This window comes from Ochotona princeps, chromosome 7, assembly GCF_030435755.1.
Source record: "Ochotona princeps isolate mOchPri1 chromosome 7, mOchPri1.hap1, whole genome shotgun sequence".
Classification (NCBI taxonomy): Eukaryota; Metazoa; Chordata; class Mammalia; order Lagomorpha; family Ochotonidae; genus Ochotona; species Ochotona princeps.
Window position 1 is genome coordinate 3546406 of NC_080838.1, and position 19349 is coordinate 3565754.

Consider the following 19349-nt stretch of genomic DNA (forward strand, 5'->3'; position numbering starts at 1 on the left):
GAACAGATTGAACATGACTTTTTAAAATAAATTATGAAATATTTGTTTAAAAAATACCTGTAACACATTAAGAAATAAGGCTACACAGTTGGGCTCCTTGCCATGGTCCATGCCTACAATGATGGACATATGGCTGTTTATGTATTACGTGTTACAGTAATAATATAGGGGAACTCAGTAGGGGAAGGGGACTTGGGAAAGGGGTAAGGGAAATCTCAGGGCCTATGGAATTGTAGCATAAAATGATATAAAAACGGTTTTAGAAAGGCAAAAATACACCTGTAACACATTAAGAAATAAGGCTACAAAGATAGGATATAATGTACTCCACTTTTTGTGAAATGTTCATATGAGCTTTTAGTAATCCTCATGGCACCACAGGACTAGAGACAACATGCATATTAGAGAACTTGGTTCAAGTCACAGCTACTCTAAGTTTCATTCAGAGCTTCCTGCCAATGTGTTCTAGAGGCAAGGAATGATGGCTCATTGCAACCACAATAGGAGATTGCATGGGGAGTTCCTAGATCCTGGATACAATCAGATATAGACACATTTTGTGGCCATTTTGGACAGTTAACCAGCCAAGCCGATGGAAGAATGCTCAATGTCTTTCTCTGCATCCCCCTCTATCATTCAAATAAGTAAACAAATCTTAGAAATATTTTCAGAATGTGTGTAAATGCATGCTTTGTACATCATCTGAATTTGGGTTGCCATATTTATTTTTGTGAGGAGGCAGATCGATGGAATAAACTCCTTATACTCTGCTTCACTTCCCAAATCCAACATGAGCTGGAACTGGGCCAGGGCAAAGATGGAAGTAAGGAAATTGAAGGAACAGTTCAACAGAAATACCCTGTATGTGATGCAGGCATTCTAACTGGCATCCAAAATGCTAGGTCAAATAACTGCCCTGATCTGAACTTTCAGTAAGTATATGCTATTTGTAGTGGATGTGACAAATACTGCTTCATTGAAATCTAGATGGCACACTTTCTGTATCTTTTAACTTAAAGTCAAACTTACTAAATAATAAATTCAATGCAACGTGACAGAAAATGCACAAGACTTAGGCTCTGAAAGATCAGGATTGCAACCTCTACTTTTCACTTCCTAGTCATGTGACCTTGGGCTGTTGTCTCATCTATAAAATCTGTAATAATAAAATCTACTTCACAGTTATTAAGTGGACTTAATGGATGTTATTTCACACTATTTTCAAGTACAGTGCCTAGAACACTAAAAGGCGCAAACGTAGCCTCCCCCACCTCTCTGTGTCAGGGACTCCCCGAAAGACACCTCATAACCTCATGCAGTTCCTCTGCAGCACAGACCAGTGTTCACAATCACCCACTTCTTAATATGTAGTGAGTAACTCAACAAATATTTAAAGAACTCTGAATTTTAGAACTAGAAGGGGCTTAGTTAACTTAGCGCTTTATCCACCCCATTGTTTACAAATGATTAAAATGATTCAGAGAACTTTGTTTCTTCATAAATAACAAGGGGTAATCCAATGCCCCAAAAATGTGAATCTGTGACCATGATCTTTGTATATGCACATCACATCCTTCTGACCCTTGCAGACAGTATAGGTTCCTTTCGAAATAGCAACGTGCTAAAACTAGACTGTATGGATTGGTCAATGTGTTAATTCTCACAAGAAGGGTAATTCCACTTCTGGTGCAATTAGAATAAAGTGATTCTTTTACACAGTAATTTATTTTCTTCAATTTAGTTGCTCAGTATTATCTTCTAGAAATAAAATCATAACTTGATTTATAAAAGGTAAAAAGTTGTATGGGAATTTGATACTTACCCAATTGTCATTTGCATTTTTCTTCAAATAAATAATCTGAAAAACAGAATATTTTAAATGTATACTTTTCTTGTATAAAAACATACCTATCATTTGCTTAGGAAATAACTCAAGTCAAAACTATTCCAAATATCACTAACATCAGTAACAACAGTATTGTGCAAATTTTCATGTACACATCACGTATTATAGGCATATGTGAAGACAATTAAAATATAATTAGTACACTTCCACTTTAGGTTCTTTGGTCAATAATTTTCATTTGTGAAATCTAATGTACTTTTACAATAAAGCAGGAGACATGATACCTAAGAATTCTTGTGTCAAGCTCTTTGAAATTCTGAAACTGTTGAAATGTCTTAGCCACATGTGACATTCTAAACAAAAGTATACAACTGATGGAGCAATTCATTTTCTCTTTTGATTCAACGCTCAGGTGCTTGCACACATGTACACAATACCTAAACATGATTATAATGAATGACACATGCACGCATGTGTGTGCACACACATACCTGTACTTGGTAATAAAGAATGGTGCATGCGTGCACATGTGCACACACACATACACATACTCCTGTACCTGATAGTAAAGAGTGGTACATGCATGCATGTATGCACACACATATGTATACCTGGTAATAATGAATGCTACACAGAAACACACACACACCTGCAGCTGGTAATAAAGAATGATACACACATGCACGTGTGCACACACACACTGTACCTGTTTATAATGAATGGTACACACATGCATGTACGCACACACAGAGACACACACCTGTACCTGGTAATAATGAATGGTACACACATGAACACACACACACCTGTACCTGGTAATAATGAATGGTACACACATGTGCATGCACACACACATACCTGAAATTGAAAATAATCAATTGTTCTTTCCAATTCTTGTTCAAGGTCTTTGACTCTCCATCTATGAAAAAAAATTATTTTTACATTAATGTATAAGCACAATACCTTGGGCACTCATAAAACATTATTTACATCAAGAGTTTTCTATTCCTAGCAAAAAACTCCCAAAACTATATATATTGAAAAATAAACATGAGGAATTATCACGTTCTCCAAAAAAACATGATCTGATGTTAATATTCTAGTATTTAGGCACTCCTGAAACAAAGGTCATCCCAAGATTTGGACTGTGTGTATATCTGCTTTAAGTCTGATCAAGGGAGGCTTATTTGGACATCTGAAATCTTCATGTGATCATAGAAAATTAATGTCCTCTATTTGACAAATGTTATTCATTACCTTTGCAAGATTAAAATGATGGGGACAGCACTGTGACGAGGTGGTCAAAGGCGGCTATGCTACTGCATCACCCACATCTCGCATGGGCACTCATTTGAGTTTCACCTGCCCCACATTATCAAGCTACCTGCTAACGTGCCTGGGAGCGTAGAGAAAGATGGTTTACGTGTTTGGGCCCATGTAGGAGATCCTCAGGAAGCTTCTGGCTCCTTGTTTTGGACTGTCCCACCCACAGCTGTGGTCATTGAGAATGAGCCAGCAGGTAAAAGACTCATTCATTCATCCTTTCTCTAATTGTTCCTTGCTCCATGTTTCTCCTCATTTGTGTTCACTGCCTTTCAAATACATGAATCAATTAAAAAAGACTATCAAGCTAAATCTTTCAGATAAAATCCAACTTTGCTTTTTGTGTCATGCACAACTATTCACATAGAGCTGAATCTTGCCTTTTGTCTATAGCTTTTACATTATTTCCTTGGGTCAACTGAAGAAAGATCCAAGGTTAAAGCTGGACTTAAAATCTTGTAAACAAAGTGGACTCCGTGGCATAATGGGATAAGTCTCCCTCTGAGGCACCATAATCTCATAATCTCATATAGGCCACTCATTCAGATTACAGGAGCTCTATTTCTGGTCATGTGGCCAAGCCAATCTAACTTTTGTCTGTCTTTCTGTACCTCTAACTTTCAAATAAAATAAATAAATGAAAAGAGACTTTTAAACAGCCTAGTGTGATGGCTAAATCTTCACCTTGCAAATCATAGGGATCCTATATGGGCAGCAGTTCCTATCTCAGCTGCTCCACTTCCCACCCAGCTCTCTACCTGTGGCCTGGAAAAGAAGGGTGGTTCAAAGCCTTGGGACCCTACAACCATGTGGAAGACTCAGAAAGCTCCTGGTTTTGGATCAGCTCAGCTCCGGCTATTGCAGCTACTTGAGTGAACCAGCTGATGAAAGATCTTTACTCCTTGTATCTCCTCTCTGTAAATCTGCCTTTCCAAGAAAATTGAATAAATTTTAAAAAATTTCATATACCTATCCAAATAATGTTAACTGATTGTGCATTTTCTCTGATTTTTCTGGTACTGAGCTTTTAGCTACTCTCCAACTCACAAAAGAAAAAGCATTTAATACCGGTAACTGTTGACTGCTGCCGTTTCACAGTTAAGATTATCAGCCACTTTGAAAATATGATCTTCTTTCTTTAGTTGGCAATTTTCTTCTACCAGCAATTTCCTTAAGCAAAATATTACACATTTCCCTTAATATGCATCATAAAACAATTTTATTGAATTTTATTGCTTAACTATATCAAAATTGGTGATTCCCAAAAGTATTTCCATACTTATCATTACAAACACGGCATAAAACTGCTATATAAACATAGTATTTAACATTATAAACTCAAATTTTAATGCAAACCATCTAAAATACTACTGCTATCACAACAGATGCCAAGGTTTTGTGTAGGAATTTCACATAGAAATTAATTTAAAAGGTGCAAAAATGAAATTATGAGAATACGTAACATTTATCCAGACTTCCCATATAAAGCAACATTATATTTGTTACACAGGAGTAAGTCACAATAAACCATGTTTAAGTCATTTTAGATTGGTGGTTAATGATGTGGGAATCCCTCATGCAGCTCCTCAGCCAGGCACAGTGCTGGCTGCTGCAAGTATGTGAAGTATCAACCAGCAGATGCAAGGTCCCTCTCCCTCGCTCTAATGCTGATTTTCAAATGAGATTTAACCAGCAAGATACCATTCAAAATAACAGAGAAAAGTATGAAATATCTGGGAATAAATCTAACCAAAAATGTAAGAGACCTATTTGAAGAAAACTACAAACTACTGAAAAAAGAAATTGAACAAGACCTCAAAAGATAGAGTAACATCCCATGCTCCTGGATAGGTAAAATCAATATCATTAAAATGTCTATACTGCCAAAAGCAATATATACATTCAACGCAATCCCAATCAAAATGCCAAAAACATTCTTCACAGATCTGGAAACAATGATCCAAAGGTTCATCTGGAAACACAAAAAACCACAAATAGCCAGAACCATCCTGAAGAACAGGAAATTAGCAGGGGGAATCACAGTCCCGGACCTCTGGACATACTATAGGGCAGTGGTTATCAAAACAGCCTGGTACTGGCACAAAGATAGAGAGGAAGATCAATGGAGCAGAATAGAAACACCAGAAGGGAACCCAAACAGGTACAGCCAAATAATCCTTGACAAAAAGACAAATGACAACCCAGGCAAATGGGAAGTTCTGCTCAATAAATGCTGTTGGGACAACTGGTTAATAGCCTGCAGAAACAAAAAGATAGATCCACATCTCTTACCATACACTAAGATCAGATCTAAATGGATAACAGATCTAAACCTACATCCAGAAACCTTCAAACTTTTGGAAGAAAATGTTGGAAACACACTGCAACACTTAGGGGTAGGCCCTCACTTCCTAAAAAAGACTCCAAAAGCAGTAGAAATCGAAACCAAAATAAACAATTGGGACCTCATCAAACTAAGAAGCTTCTGTACAGCGAGAGAAACAATCAACAAAGTAAAAAGGCAACCCACAGAATGGGAGAAAATCTTCGCACATGACGTAGGTGATAGAGGGCTAATCTCCAGAATATACAAAGAGCTACAAAACAACCAAAATGTCAAAACAAACAAGCCACTCAAGAAATGGGCACGGGAAATGGGCAAACACTTCACAAAGGAACAAACCCAAATGGCAAATAAACATATGAAAAAATGCTCAAGTTCCTTGGCAATAAGGGAAATCCAAATTAAAACATCAATGAGGTACCACCTAACGCCAGTAAGACTGGCCCACATGAATAAAAGCACCAACAACACTTGTTGGCGAGGTTGCGCGGAAAAGGGATCCCTACTCCACTGCTGGTGGGGCTGCAGGCTGGTACAGCCTCCATGGAAATCAGTATGGAGAATATTCAAACAACTCAAATTCAACATACCATATGATCCAGCAATAACACTCCTAGGAATATATCCAGAACAATTGTTTTATGAGAAACCAACATGCACTCCTATGTTCATAGCAGCACAATCAGTAATTGCAAAAACATGGAAGCAGCCAAAATGCCCATCAACAGAGGATTGGATAAGAAAGCTATGGTTCATCTACTCCATGGAATACTACTCAGCTATTAAAAAAAAACAAAATACAGTTCTTTGTGGCCAAATGGGCCAAACTGGAAACCATAATGCTAAGGGAAATGAGCCAATCCCAAAAGGTTAAGTACCACATGTTTGCCTTAATTTAAGATGATATGATGTTATGTATAACATGTTATGTTATGAATGTTATATGTTGTGTATAAACCAAAATTGAAATGTCAATGAGGTGGTCACAGAAGGTGGCTAGGAACTCGCATTTGCTTTTAACATATTGGTTACTCATTACTATGTCAATTAATTCCATAATGATGTAAATTTTTGCTGATGGTATGTTGGAGCTTTTAATTGACTGGGATGATACTCTGCTGGATCTACCTTCAGACCTGAGAGGGTATACCTAAGAAGTCGTTGAACTTGACTAGACAATAAGATGCTGGACTCTATGTTTAGTATATGCTTGCAATGGGGGAATCTCAACTGAACTTGAGCTGTGGTTATGCAACAAGGTGGAGGAATCCACCATGGTGGGAGGGTTTGGGGAGGGGTGGGGAGAACCCAAGTACCTATGAAACTGTGTCACATAATACAATGTAATTAATGAATTAAAAATAATAAATAATTTCAAAAAATCAACTAAAAAAAAAAGAAAATGAATCATTTTATATCAGTTTTAAATCTTGAGTTGGCTTCTGGGTCTGATCAGAAAGTAACAAAATCATACTGTACCCAAAGTTAATTATGTTCGTAGTATCATCAGTAATATTTTTATTAGTGTGCATACTTCTTGCAATGATAAGTGGCTTTTGAAGCCCTGAGATTGTACCAGAATCTATCCTTAGGCCTTACATGTAATGATCTTGCTTAAAGACTGAAACAGCACTACAAAAATACAACAATCCATTAAACAATATATATTATATTGTTTAATGCATATATATATATGAATGCAAGAATCTAAGTCAGGTCTTGTATCATGATAAATGCAGATAAATTTTTTTTCTTTATATACATTTTATTTTTTATTTTGTTTACACAGTCGATTAGGGTGGGAAGTGTCCTGGGTTAGGGGAAAGTAGATGAGACCATCGTTTCAAATTTTTTCTACTTTCTGTGTCTTGGAAAACAGGGAATGGGAGGGGAGCAACACCCAGACTCTCAACTGCTTCAGTACCTGGGGATAGGGAATGGCCCTCCAATGCCATCCTAGGGTCCCCAGTGTGGCACAGGCTCCAAGGGTTCTGCTCCCTATTTATTCAGGAAATGCCAATAAAAACCACATTACCATTCCAACAAATACCAGTGAGAATGGTCTATATTTGTCAATCTATTCACAACAGGTGCTGGCATGGATGTGGGAAGAATGGTACCCTGTTTCACCGTTGGTGGCAATGCAACCTAGTGCCACCACTTTGTCAGTCAGTATGGAGAGTATTAGGACAACTGAAAGTGAATCTACCATATTGCCCAGCTAGTCCAATACTGAAAAAAAATCCAAATAATGTGAAATCTGCATATGAAAAAGTGATCTGCAACCCTATATTTATAGCAGCATGATCCATACAAGTGAAGGCATGGAAATAATCCAGATGCCTTTCAAAAGATGGATAAAGAAACTGTGGCAGATCTACTACATGGAATAATACTCAGACTCTGAAATGAATCAAATTCTACCATTTGCTGCAAAATGGTCCCAGCTAGAGACCATTATTCTCAGTGAAATAAGTCAATCCCCAAAGGACAAACATCACATATTCTCTCTGATATGTCAACCTTCACGCAAAATACCAGATCAATATTTAGGCTAACATATACATACATATATTTATCATTGCAGATACTTTCCAATATGCACCTCTTCTCCCTAATAAAAGAACTCACAATGAAACTGTTAAATATACTTTAACAATAGCATATGAGATTTTCTAGCATTGTCTATACCTACAAAGCCAAGATAAACTTAAATAGAAGAATCATAGGCTTGTGATTGTTGCTATAGGATACTATTGTTGTAATACAGAAGTTCAGAATGAGGTATGAAGCGGGAATCTCTGTGCCTATAGAAGAGTCAAAATACACTAAATTGGACATAGATATCATGTCACCAGGTAATTTAAACTTTAGGAACCACCCACATATATACTGTCTGACCCAAACAACAGTGTGCAATGCATGGCTGTGATTTGATCCACAGGCAGGGCTCACAGGTAGTGATTCTTTGATACTACACTATCCATCTGGATTGAATTTTAGTGACTTAACTATGGAAGAAATCCTGTGGGAGATTCATAAATGTATTACATCCCACACACTATATCAAATACTGGTTACAAAGAGATACTATATATGAGGCATCATGCGAGTATAAAAACATGAAATCATTTCATTAGGAAACAACTTATCATGAATATGGATATGGGAGAAAAGAGTGTTTTTGAAGACTCCATAGCCTGCAGATGGTCATTAATTGACACCTGTTCCAATGAGACAAGAGATCTATGTACCCTCTTCTTGATTTTGAAAGGGCCTATTAGAGTATCAATGCAAAATAAACCCTGATGATATGAATAATACATGGTCGTATCTTACTTCAAATATTTAAAGCAGCACACTTAACTATCAGGTTCTAGCCTTTCAGTCTCTCCAACAATAAATTTGGAAAAGTGCTAGTAATATACTAATAATATTTCCAATACAGTAGTAAGAAATATCAATCCAGCATAGAGAATGCTAATGAGGCTAAATTATACCATACGTATGCAACAATTTAACATTTTGTCAGCACTACCAACTCTCCATTTTAGCTCCAAAAAACTGTCAGCAGCAACATCCATTGAATCTCAGTAGTAAACAGCTGAGGGCAAGAATGAGGTAAATATTTTGGGAAATTCAAAACATTCCAATATGATTAAGTGAAATCACACTCTAAAAACCACACATATCCAGAATCCACTTCTTAAAATCTACAAAAACACACCTTTCTCTTGGAAATTTTAAAACATCATCTTGGGGCCCGGCAGCGTGGCCTAGCGGCCAAAGTCCTCGACTTGAACACACATGCATCCCATATGGGCACCGGTTCTAATCCCGGCAGCTCCACTTCCCATCCAGCTCCCTGCTTGTGACCTGGGAAAGCAGTCGAGGATGGCCCAATGCTTTGGGACCCTGCACCCACGTGGGAGACTTCGGATCGGCTTCGGATCGGCACAGCACCAGCCTTTGCGGTTACCTGGGGGGTGAATCATCGGGTGGAAGATCTTCCTCTCTGTCTCTCCTCCTCTCTGTATATCTGACTTTGTAATAAAATGAATAAATCTTGAAAACATCATCTTTAGATTCAGTAATCAACAACATACATTGTGCTCATCCCAGTGGTGCATTCATAAGAATTTTTTTGCACCTCTCATAATCCAACATCCAAATCATTTAGTTATATTTCATGCACATAAAATGAAGGACCTGTTCCAGATTTTCCTAACTGAAACATGGCAGCTATACTACAACTAATCCATTTAGTCATTTTTTTCATATACTGAAGAATCCCATATGGAAGAGGTACATGATGAATTGCAGAGATTTTTTAAATGCTGAATTGAATCCAAACCTGGTGTTGAGGTATTACAACTTGACAGTGAATGAACCTAACTAGCCACCAACCATCCTAGTTTACTCCCTACAATTTTCTGGATATATACAACAGACTTCTCCTTATTTGTGCCAGTTACATTCTATAAAGTCACTGAAGACGACATTGTGATGCAGCAGATACAGTGACACCTGTAAAGCCAGCATCTCATATGAATGCTGGCTCATTACCCAGTTGCTTGAGATCCAGCTGCCTTCCAATGGACTGGGGAAAGCAGAGTGAAGGCAGAAATGCTTCCACTCCTTTCACCCACAGGGGAGACCCAGCTGCAACTCCTGGCTTTGGCCTGCAATCAGTTCTCCTTATTTCAGCTTCCCTAGAAATATACCAGCAGATATTCAATCTCTTTCCTTGGGACCAACTAGTTGGCCTACAGGGTTTTAGGGGAATAGAATGGAAAATACAACAACTCTCATTCTCATTCTCTCTTCCTTTCTTTCTCCCTCCATCACTAATTCTGCCTATCAAATATATAAATCTTATAAAAAGGTCCCTATCTCACCCCACATTAAAACTAGAATTTTTTTTAAAGATTTATTTATTTTATTACAAAGTCAGATATACAGAGAGGAGGAGAGACAGAGAGGAAGGTCTTGCGTCCAATGATTCACTCCCCAAGTGAGCACAACGGCCGGTGCTGTGCCGATCCGAAAGCCGGGAACCTGGAACCTCTTCCAGGTCTCCCACACGGGTGCAGGGTCCCAAAGTATTGGGCCGTCCTCGACTGCTTTCCCAGGCCACAAGCAAGGAGCTGGATGGGAAGTGGAGCTGCCGGGATTAGAACCAGCACCCATATGGGATGCAGGTGTGTTCAAGTAGAGGAGTTTGGCTGCTAGGCCATGGTGCCAGGCCCCTAGAGTTTTAATAAATTAATAAATCTGTTATTGAAGTAAAATTCTTAAGTGCCAAATATTGTACCTTTGCTCATAAGGAAAATACAGGCAAATTTCTTCCCTTGATCTTAGTCAAAAGGCTGAGAAGCGATACCGGCAAATTCTTGATAGTTTCTAACCAGAATACGTTCATCAGCCAACCATTTCTACCATTGTTATATGTTTACTTCAGTATCAATACAATTAATATATTATTGACTTATTAACATGAGCTCACACTCTACAGATCTGTAGCTAAGGCCTAAATAAAATGTGTCTGACACATATACTATCTGCAAAAACCCAACAAAAAAAAACACATATCCTTCTTATGCTTAGGAACACTAAACATCATTTCAGCGCTACGACTGGGATCATCATAAACACCTAAATGACTAACACACACCAAAATGTGGCACTACACATACTATGAAAAACATACTTGCTTATACAATGAGGACTGAAACACGGCTGCCTTACTCATTCTCAAGTGGAAATACATATGTGCACTAAGTAGCTCAAATTTATTGTAGTTATCAGCAGGTACACAGAAGCTCAGTCGATACTAATAATGTTAAATTACAAACAAATTTTAGCAAGCAGGGAGTTTTATAAAACGGAACCTAAAAATAATGACAGACAGGAATGACTTCTGTTAAGCAACAAGTGAGGCCTTAAAATGTTGCATTTTATGATGGAAAACATGGGCTAATAGAGGTATTTGCAAATCAGAGTCTCTGGGCCTGGCACTGTGGCCTGTGACACCAACATCCCATATCAGTGCTAGTTGGGAGACCTGGCTGCTCCACTTGCAATTCAGCTCCATGCTAATGCACCTGGGAAAGCATCAGAAGATAGTACCAGTGGTTGGGCCCCTGAAGCCACATGGAAAACCTGAAAAAATCTGAGTTCCTGGCCATTGTCACCTCCTGGAATCTGAGTTCCTGACCACTGTATCCCCGTGGAGAGTGAACCAGATGATGGAAGATTAATTCTCACTCTCCCTCTCTGTAACTCTACCGTCACATAAATAAAACTAAATCTTAACAAATAGAAAATATGATTCTCCAAATACATTATCTCAAAGGAATTCCCTATACTTCTACATTCAGACATCAACATACACACACACACACACACACACACACACTTTCTCCAATATATAAATGTACTAAGCATATTTATTTATACAATCGGAAATATTTATTGAATATCTACAATGTGTCCTACACAGCATTAGACACTGAGATAACATAATAAAAGAGTTCTATCATGAAACTTACCTTACATGTGGAAACAGTTTTTAAAAGCCATTAACATAATCAATTTAATCATGTAATCTAGGAGTTAGTTGAACACGAGAGGCCTAAGGTCACCCTGGGAAGGCAATCCTCTAGAGAGGATGGGGGATAAAAGCAGAGCATGCGTCCCATCTCTGCTTCATCATCCACTGTGCAATGAATAGCCCTCCACTGTTCTCTATCTTCACCAGATTCTGAACCTATGAGGCTACTTAATTTGGACGCTATACCTACAGCATATTAGCCAAAAATAATTCTTCCTTCCTAAGAAGTTCCTTTCCAGTATTTTAAATAAAGCCATAAAATACCTATCAATACAGGATATAACAAAACAGAAGCCAGCAATGGCTTAGGAAGTCACCCTGATCAATTAGGCAAATTAACTCCTTTTAGTTAATGAAGACAAGGAATACTTCCATAGGAACAATTCATATAGGGTACAGGAATCAGTTTGCCATATATTGGAGTTGTGTATATGGGATTTAAAATTTAACTGACACTTAAAAATTTTTCTAAATGAGATACTCCATACATTGGAGATGTGTATAAAGGATACTGAAACCAGACATGCTCAGATTCCCTGATGTAGTCTCAAATATCATTTAATTTAAGGCAATCACATACTGAATAGCCAATTCCTGGAAATTACACAAGATTTTATGAACTAGTTCAAAACTTCCAATAGTACTTTCAACACTTTCTTTCTGTTATCTGCCCCAGTTTCTCTCTTAAAGAAACTATCTTAAGGTCAAATAATATTTTTAAAATTTATTATATATATAGATAGATATACATACATGTGTTTTATTTTTATGGTTCCATAGGCACATGCTTTCCACCCTCCCACTACCCAGTCCCCCTCCCCACCATTTTCCCCCATGTTATGACAACAGTATGGCCCTTCAGCAACAATCACACATCCAACATTCTGCAATTTAAATGTATCACACATTGTAGGTATAGACAATGGTAGAAAGTCCAGCATCCTATTATCAAGGTATATTTAACTACTTTCATTGAGAGTTCTTTTATTCAGCAGTAGAGACACATTGTGCAGTGGATCTTCACTTCCCACTATGCTACTCTCCATTCCACAGTTCATCAGAGGGAATGTATGTATATACATGTTTACCTATATAGCTATTTAACGTCTATGTTGCGTGAAAGTTTCTTTATATCAGAGAAAACACCTGTTCCCTTTGGTACTGGCTTTTTTTCAGTGAGCATAATGGTAGATGGTTTGGGACCACTTTGTTGCAGATGGTAGAATATCAGACTTTCCAATGGGTGAACAGTATTCCACCCTAAAAAATGAATGAGCAAATCTAATCATAAATTAAGAATATTCAGTAATCACAGAAATTTGAACATAAAATATATGACTATGCTTTCAAAGGGTATTTTACTTGTCATCCAATGGAGTTGGCAATGATTTTTATTACCTGCATGGCATCATGTCATTTCCTTGATATACTTCAGTCATCATTGGGACTTCCTGTGGATGTGTCCCAATTTCACTTCCAAATTGTGTCCCTTCTGACTTCAAAGGTATTTGTTCAGTCAGATGATTTTCAATATGTTCTAAAGAAAATTTTAGGTCATAACAGAAGGAATATTTTAAGTTACACACTAACATCTGAGGGCAAAAGTTACCAAATTAATAAGTTAATGACAAAATTAACAAAATTAAAATGGCTCCAACAATAGAACATCTAATGCTTTTCAATAGTTTAAAGATCTAGATCTACTATTTTAAATATTGTTTCATATTTTCGCATAAAATCCTCAAAAACCCCCATTGAATTTAGCATCTATTATTCAACCTAGAAGCTAAAATGCATTAAAAAGGCTTTTAAAAGTATTTTTTCAATACTTCCTTAAACTATTTCCATAACAATCAGTAATATCCATTTTACCTAATAAAGAATTTGCCTCTCAATAGTATTATATTTCTATTCAGCAATAACTTTTAGGCTTAAACATAATATGTGTTATAAATCATACAAGGAATTTAGACCTTTTGGCTAATAAATACTCAGATGTCCTCTAGACTTAAACCAAACTATGCCTGAGAGAAAAGTATAAACTTTAACCTACCTTCAACTGCTAATTCACCTACAGTAATCTATAAAAATGAAAACTAACAATTCTAAATAATCTGAGTGCTTCAAAATCAGTGTATTATTTCATGATAGAATGAAGGAAAGATATATTTTCCAAAATGTGGCATGAATCACTACCACAAACTAAATCACTACCACAAACTTAATGAAAAGAAAAAATACAAAATCGTATTAATAAGTCAAAAATTTTAGTAATTACATGTATTGAGTATATAACTATCCTAAAATACTCACTACTTATTTAAATGAAAATGCAAGGAATTTTTAAGTAAATATCTTAAAAATAAATGATTGAATACACACAAAACTATGTATATCTGTGCTTTTAAAAAACTTTTGCAACCCATTTTAAAAGTTAAGCTATTTATTCCACTGCTAAAAACAATTATTTATTAAATTGATGTTGAGTATTTTCTTTTTTTTTTTTTAAGATTTATTTATTTTTATTGCAGAGCCAGATATACAGAGAGGAGGAGAGACAGAGAGGAAGATCTTCTGTCCAATGATTTACTCCCCAAGTGACCACAATGGCCAGAGCTGAGCCAATATGAACCCAGAAGCCAGGAACTTCCTCCAGGTCTCCCACGCGGGTGCAGGATCCCAAGGCTTTAGACCAACCTCGGCTGTTTTCCCAGGCCACAAGCAGGGAGCTGGAGGGGAAGTGGAGCTGCCAAGATTAGAACCGGAGCCCATATGGGATGCAGGTGGTTCAAGGTGAGGACTAGGCCACTGCACCAGGCCCGAGAATTATTTATAAAACAGTGTTTCATTATTAGAGATAATGCTCATTTAGTGTAGTATTTTGAAAATACAGATTAGATTATAAACTGCCCATGCTTCTCTATTCAAAAATGATCATTATTGACATTCAAATATTTCCTTCAATACTTTACTAATATAAATTCTGTGATTTAAAAATTTTTAAATGAGATGCTTTTTAAAACCCAACTTAAAACTTTAAACTTAAAACTGACTATAAAAGAAATGTTATAAATATCGCTTTATATTTAGCTTTTTTGTTAACCTCTTAATTTGTCTCACCCATAAATTCGGTTTTTTTATAAGTTGTATATTTACAGGGAAAAAAGGACATAATAAATGTGAGATTCAGAACAAGTCAGTTTCAAGCCTAAAATCATGCAATATTCCCCTTACTAAACAAGCCTACTATGAGGAGCAATTTTCTCTTGCCATAATATCGCTGTATCTCACACACACACACACACACACACACACACACACACACACCATTTTAAGTACACTTTCCACTTCCAGTCCAGTTTCCTATTAATGTACCAGGGAGTCAACAGATTAAAGTTCAAATTCTTGGGTTCTGGCCAACCACTTAGGAGACCTGGATCAATTCCTGGTCTTCCGTCTGGTCCAACCCCAGCTGATATGGGCATTTGGGGACTGAATCAGTAATAAAAGATCTCTCAACACCCATCTCTTGTCTGTCATTGTTCATTTTCAGTAAATGAATACATAAATACTTCACAATTTAAAAATCACATCTTCCTTCATGAATCTATTTATTACTTGTGCTGTAGTTCAGGGGGGGAAAAGCATAACATTTGGAAGAACCATCAAGGAAGGAAACTTTTTGTAAGGAACATGAGATCTGTCTATATTACTTTTAAATTTCCTGTAAATCTCTAACAATTTCAAAATAAAATATTTTCTAAGATGTATTTCTGTGAATGGCCGAGTTATAGAGAGTGAGGGAGAGTAAAGGAGAACCAGAGACAGAGACCAAACTTTCTTCTGCTGCTTCACATCCCTAACACATCAACAGCCAGGGCTGGGACAAACAGCATCCAGGAACGCAGAGCTCTCTCCAGGTCTCCCTTGTGGGCAGCAGGGACACAGGTGCTTTCATCTTCCATTTCCCACTGTCTTTCTAGCTACTTTAGCGGGAAGCTGGAGAGGAAGTATGGCAGGCTGGACTCAAACAAGTATTCATATTGATGCCAGCATTGCAGGTGGCACCTTAAAACACTGTGCCACAATGCCAGCTCCTAGATGTCACTTAAAGAAAAATAACAAAGTCACTGGTTTGAGAACACAGTGAATGGCTTCAGCTAACCCAATATTTGACAGGTCGACTGCAATGGGTAATGGTAAAAATTACTGTGATGATCCAAAGTAGTGTAACGATTTAACTTAATAAAATCTTGAGCTATGAATTAGTGCTTTATGTAGCACTCATATTTTGAGCATGTCACCTACCCATTTGTTTAGCCTACAATAGGGAGAGAAACAAGCACTGAAATGATTATGGTATTAATTTTTTCCTTACTGCTGTAAGGAAGACATGTATCAGCTGTGAGGAGAACAGTAGGGAAGGAGACTACAAGTCTCTCTTAGGAGTTGAAGGGATTGATTGAAGGTGTTCCAGCTGAAGGTAAATGTAAAGGGAGACAATGACACTGTGTTGCAGACATGCCAAAGCACAGTGTATCAAAAACAAGGACTGCAGGCGAACAACCCAAAGAAGTAGCCATCATTTTATCAAAAAAGATGAATCCTGACTTAATACCTAAGGGAGTACCGTTTTCTGAGTCACTCGTCATGTCTTGTTCCACACTGTCATCATCGGTAATATCTTCTCCAAGGATGGCAGAGCAATTTTCCGTCTTTAGAAAGTATTCAGAGATTAAAAAAAAAGAAGGTAATAACTTACACTAGTGCATTTATTATTTCTTTTCTCTTAAGATTGATTTACTTCTTTATTTCAAAGTCAACAGAGAGGAGAAGACAAACACTCTTCCATTTACGGGTTTGCTACTCAAATTATCACAACATTCTGAAGCCAGGAGCCAGGACCTCCATCTGGGTCTCCCACATGGGTGGCAGAGGTCCAAGTAATTGGGCCATCTTTCTGTTGCCTTTCCAAGTACACTGCACCAAGGAGCTATGAGATGCTCATGTATGTGGTAGCTTCACCTACAGTACCACAATACCAACCCAAATGTATTTCTTGTGGATGTACAATTACAATTTTTAAATAAATCTACCTAGAGTAGGTATTTGGCAAAATAATTAAGAAACCCATTGAGATGCCCATATTCTCATCTGAATGCCTGGGTTCCCATCCTCACTACATCTCCTGATTCCAACTTCTTCTTAGTTCTCCTCCATGACCATATTCACCCCTAAACGCCACACCAACAGGTGGTGCAAGTAGAAGCATCCCTGCCACCTTGATTGGACATTCAGATGGAGTTCCTGGCTGCTGGCTACAACAAAGTCCAGGCAAGGCTGTTGTGGCTATTAAGTTCTATAAGATAAAACCAAAACTAGTGATTCTTAATTAAACATCTTATAATAGTTAATTCTTGCTAAATCCATATTTTAAAATGGTAAAATGTTGTATGAGATGATTATCTGCTACAAATAAAAGAGTGATCATTAACATACAGTATATATTTTATATAATGACCAATCTGATATAAAGATTACAAATTTTAATGTATTAAAAAGAAAACATAAGTGAGGAGTTCAACTGAGATAAAATACATTCTTAAGAAGTATTCAAATTAGAACATGAGACATTTCCCAGCATTGAGTAGTTTTTTCTTGGATTGCAGAAAAATTTTCTAGCACTGTAACAAAAATATCACATGACTGTGTCGTATATTTCTCTGGAAAGCCCCACTTAAATCTGTTCTGCTCTACAATTTCCATCCTTCAGTTGCCTCACACTTTTAAGAGTTTGAGGCACCAAACGAAAAGGTCTACAGCTTTGCACACAGTGCTAGGATTGTTCTGTTTAACATGTATTTCAAGGTCTGTCAATCTTTGAGCTTAGAGAAAAAGTTAAACAATACATTTCTCACATGGCATCCACAAAAAGAAGGGTTCAAGGACAAGCCTTCTAACTCACAAATGCAAAAATCCACATATGTTCAAGTCTCTTATGCACAATAGTGCATTATTCACAAACAGTCCATAAATGCCTACATTTTAACTCAGTTCTATTCTGCTAGTGATACTTAGTAACTCTGTTATGGAAACAGTGATAGCATTAGATATTTAGAGAATAAGCACAAGAAGAAGAATCTGTCAGACACAATACATTTTTTTTTCAAATAGATCTGATGCACAGTTTGCTGAATCTATAGCTGTGGGAATTGTGGGTGCAGAGGGCAAGCTATATGATAGTAAGAATATTGTCAAGATTCCAGCCTAGCAATTTAATTCATAATTTGCCATTGCAATGATTTGCTTCAGTTTATTTTGTTTGGAAAATAAAGTTTTTAAGTTTCTAAGTTAAGATACAATTCTATCCAACTCAGTCACACACATCAGTAGAGTCATTTACCTCAATTTGATTTTCATTGTCATTGATAGGTTGGTCTGTCAGTATTGTAGTGCATATAAATGTCTTTTTCTCTTTAAGTCCATTCAGCTCTTGTTTTGATATTTTAGCTTCTCCAATAAGCTAAAATCACAACGAAAAATGCAATTCATCATACATGTTTGTAAACAGATGCATTTACAAGGCTGGTATGTCAATACCAGACATCAAAAAGACAGGAAAGATGACTCCTATTGCAAAGAATTTTCAAATTGGGGTAGTATAAAATAATAGGCTTAAATATTCTTTAACTCATTTACATATGTATATAAAATCAAAAGTTTTCTGAGACAAAAACACAGATACTTTATAAAGTTCATGTAAAATGACTAGGGATAAGTTTGTCACTAAAAATTCTTTAAAATCCATGCAAATTTTTAATAGTATGAATTTTTTTCTATAAAATGGTTGGAAACACATCTCTCTCCATTTCCCTCTATCCCTCTGCCATTCTGTTACTTTGCCTGTCCTAGAAAGAAAATCCTTTATTTAAAAGTAACAAACTTAGGCTGAAAAAAGAGACTATGTAGATAAGTAAAAAAAGGTATAAATTCATGAAAGAAATTTTCCATATACATATGAAAGAAACATCTTACACTTCATAAATTTACCATCAAACAATAAACATTAAATTTCTCTGCCAAACTGGCCCTTCATTGGAGAATATCCTACACAATCACACCCCCAAAAATCCTTTTCTGTAAAATTACCAAAGAATCAGATGATGGCTAACAGGCAAAATAAAATGAATACTGGGGCCCGTGCTGTGGCACAGCCAGTCAGG

The 19349-nt window shown here is 36.8% G+C and overlaps 1 protein-coding gene across 1 annotated transcript in view; it reads right to left on the bottom strand.

Annotated features, from left to right (window-relative positions):
• LOC131480857 (cTAGE family member 6-like) overlaps positions 1 to 18575 on the bottom strand; it is a 52860-nt gene extending 34285 nt beyond the window's left edge. Inside the window, exons 1-5 of the mRNA XM_058667334.1 lie at positions 18530 to 18575; positions 16757 to 16841; positions 13525 to 13663; positions 2705 to 2765; positions 1823 to 1858 (exon numbers count right to left, since the gene is read on the bottom strand). Of these exons, the coding sequence (XP_058523317.1) occupies positions 1823 to 1858; positions 2705 to 2765; positions 13525 to 13663; positions 16757 to 16778 (258 nt within the window). The 5' untranslated portion in view covers positions 16779 to 16841; positions 18530 to 18575. The remainder of the gene's footprint in view (positions 1 to 1822; positions 1859 to 2704; positions 2766 to 13524; positions 13664 to 16756; positions 16842 to 18529) is intronic.
• Positions 18576 to 19349: the final 774 nt, after the last annotated feature.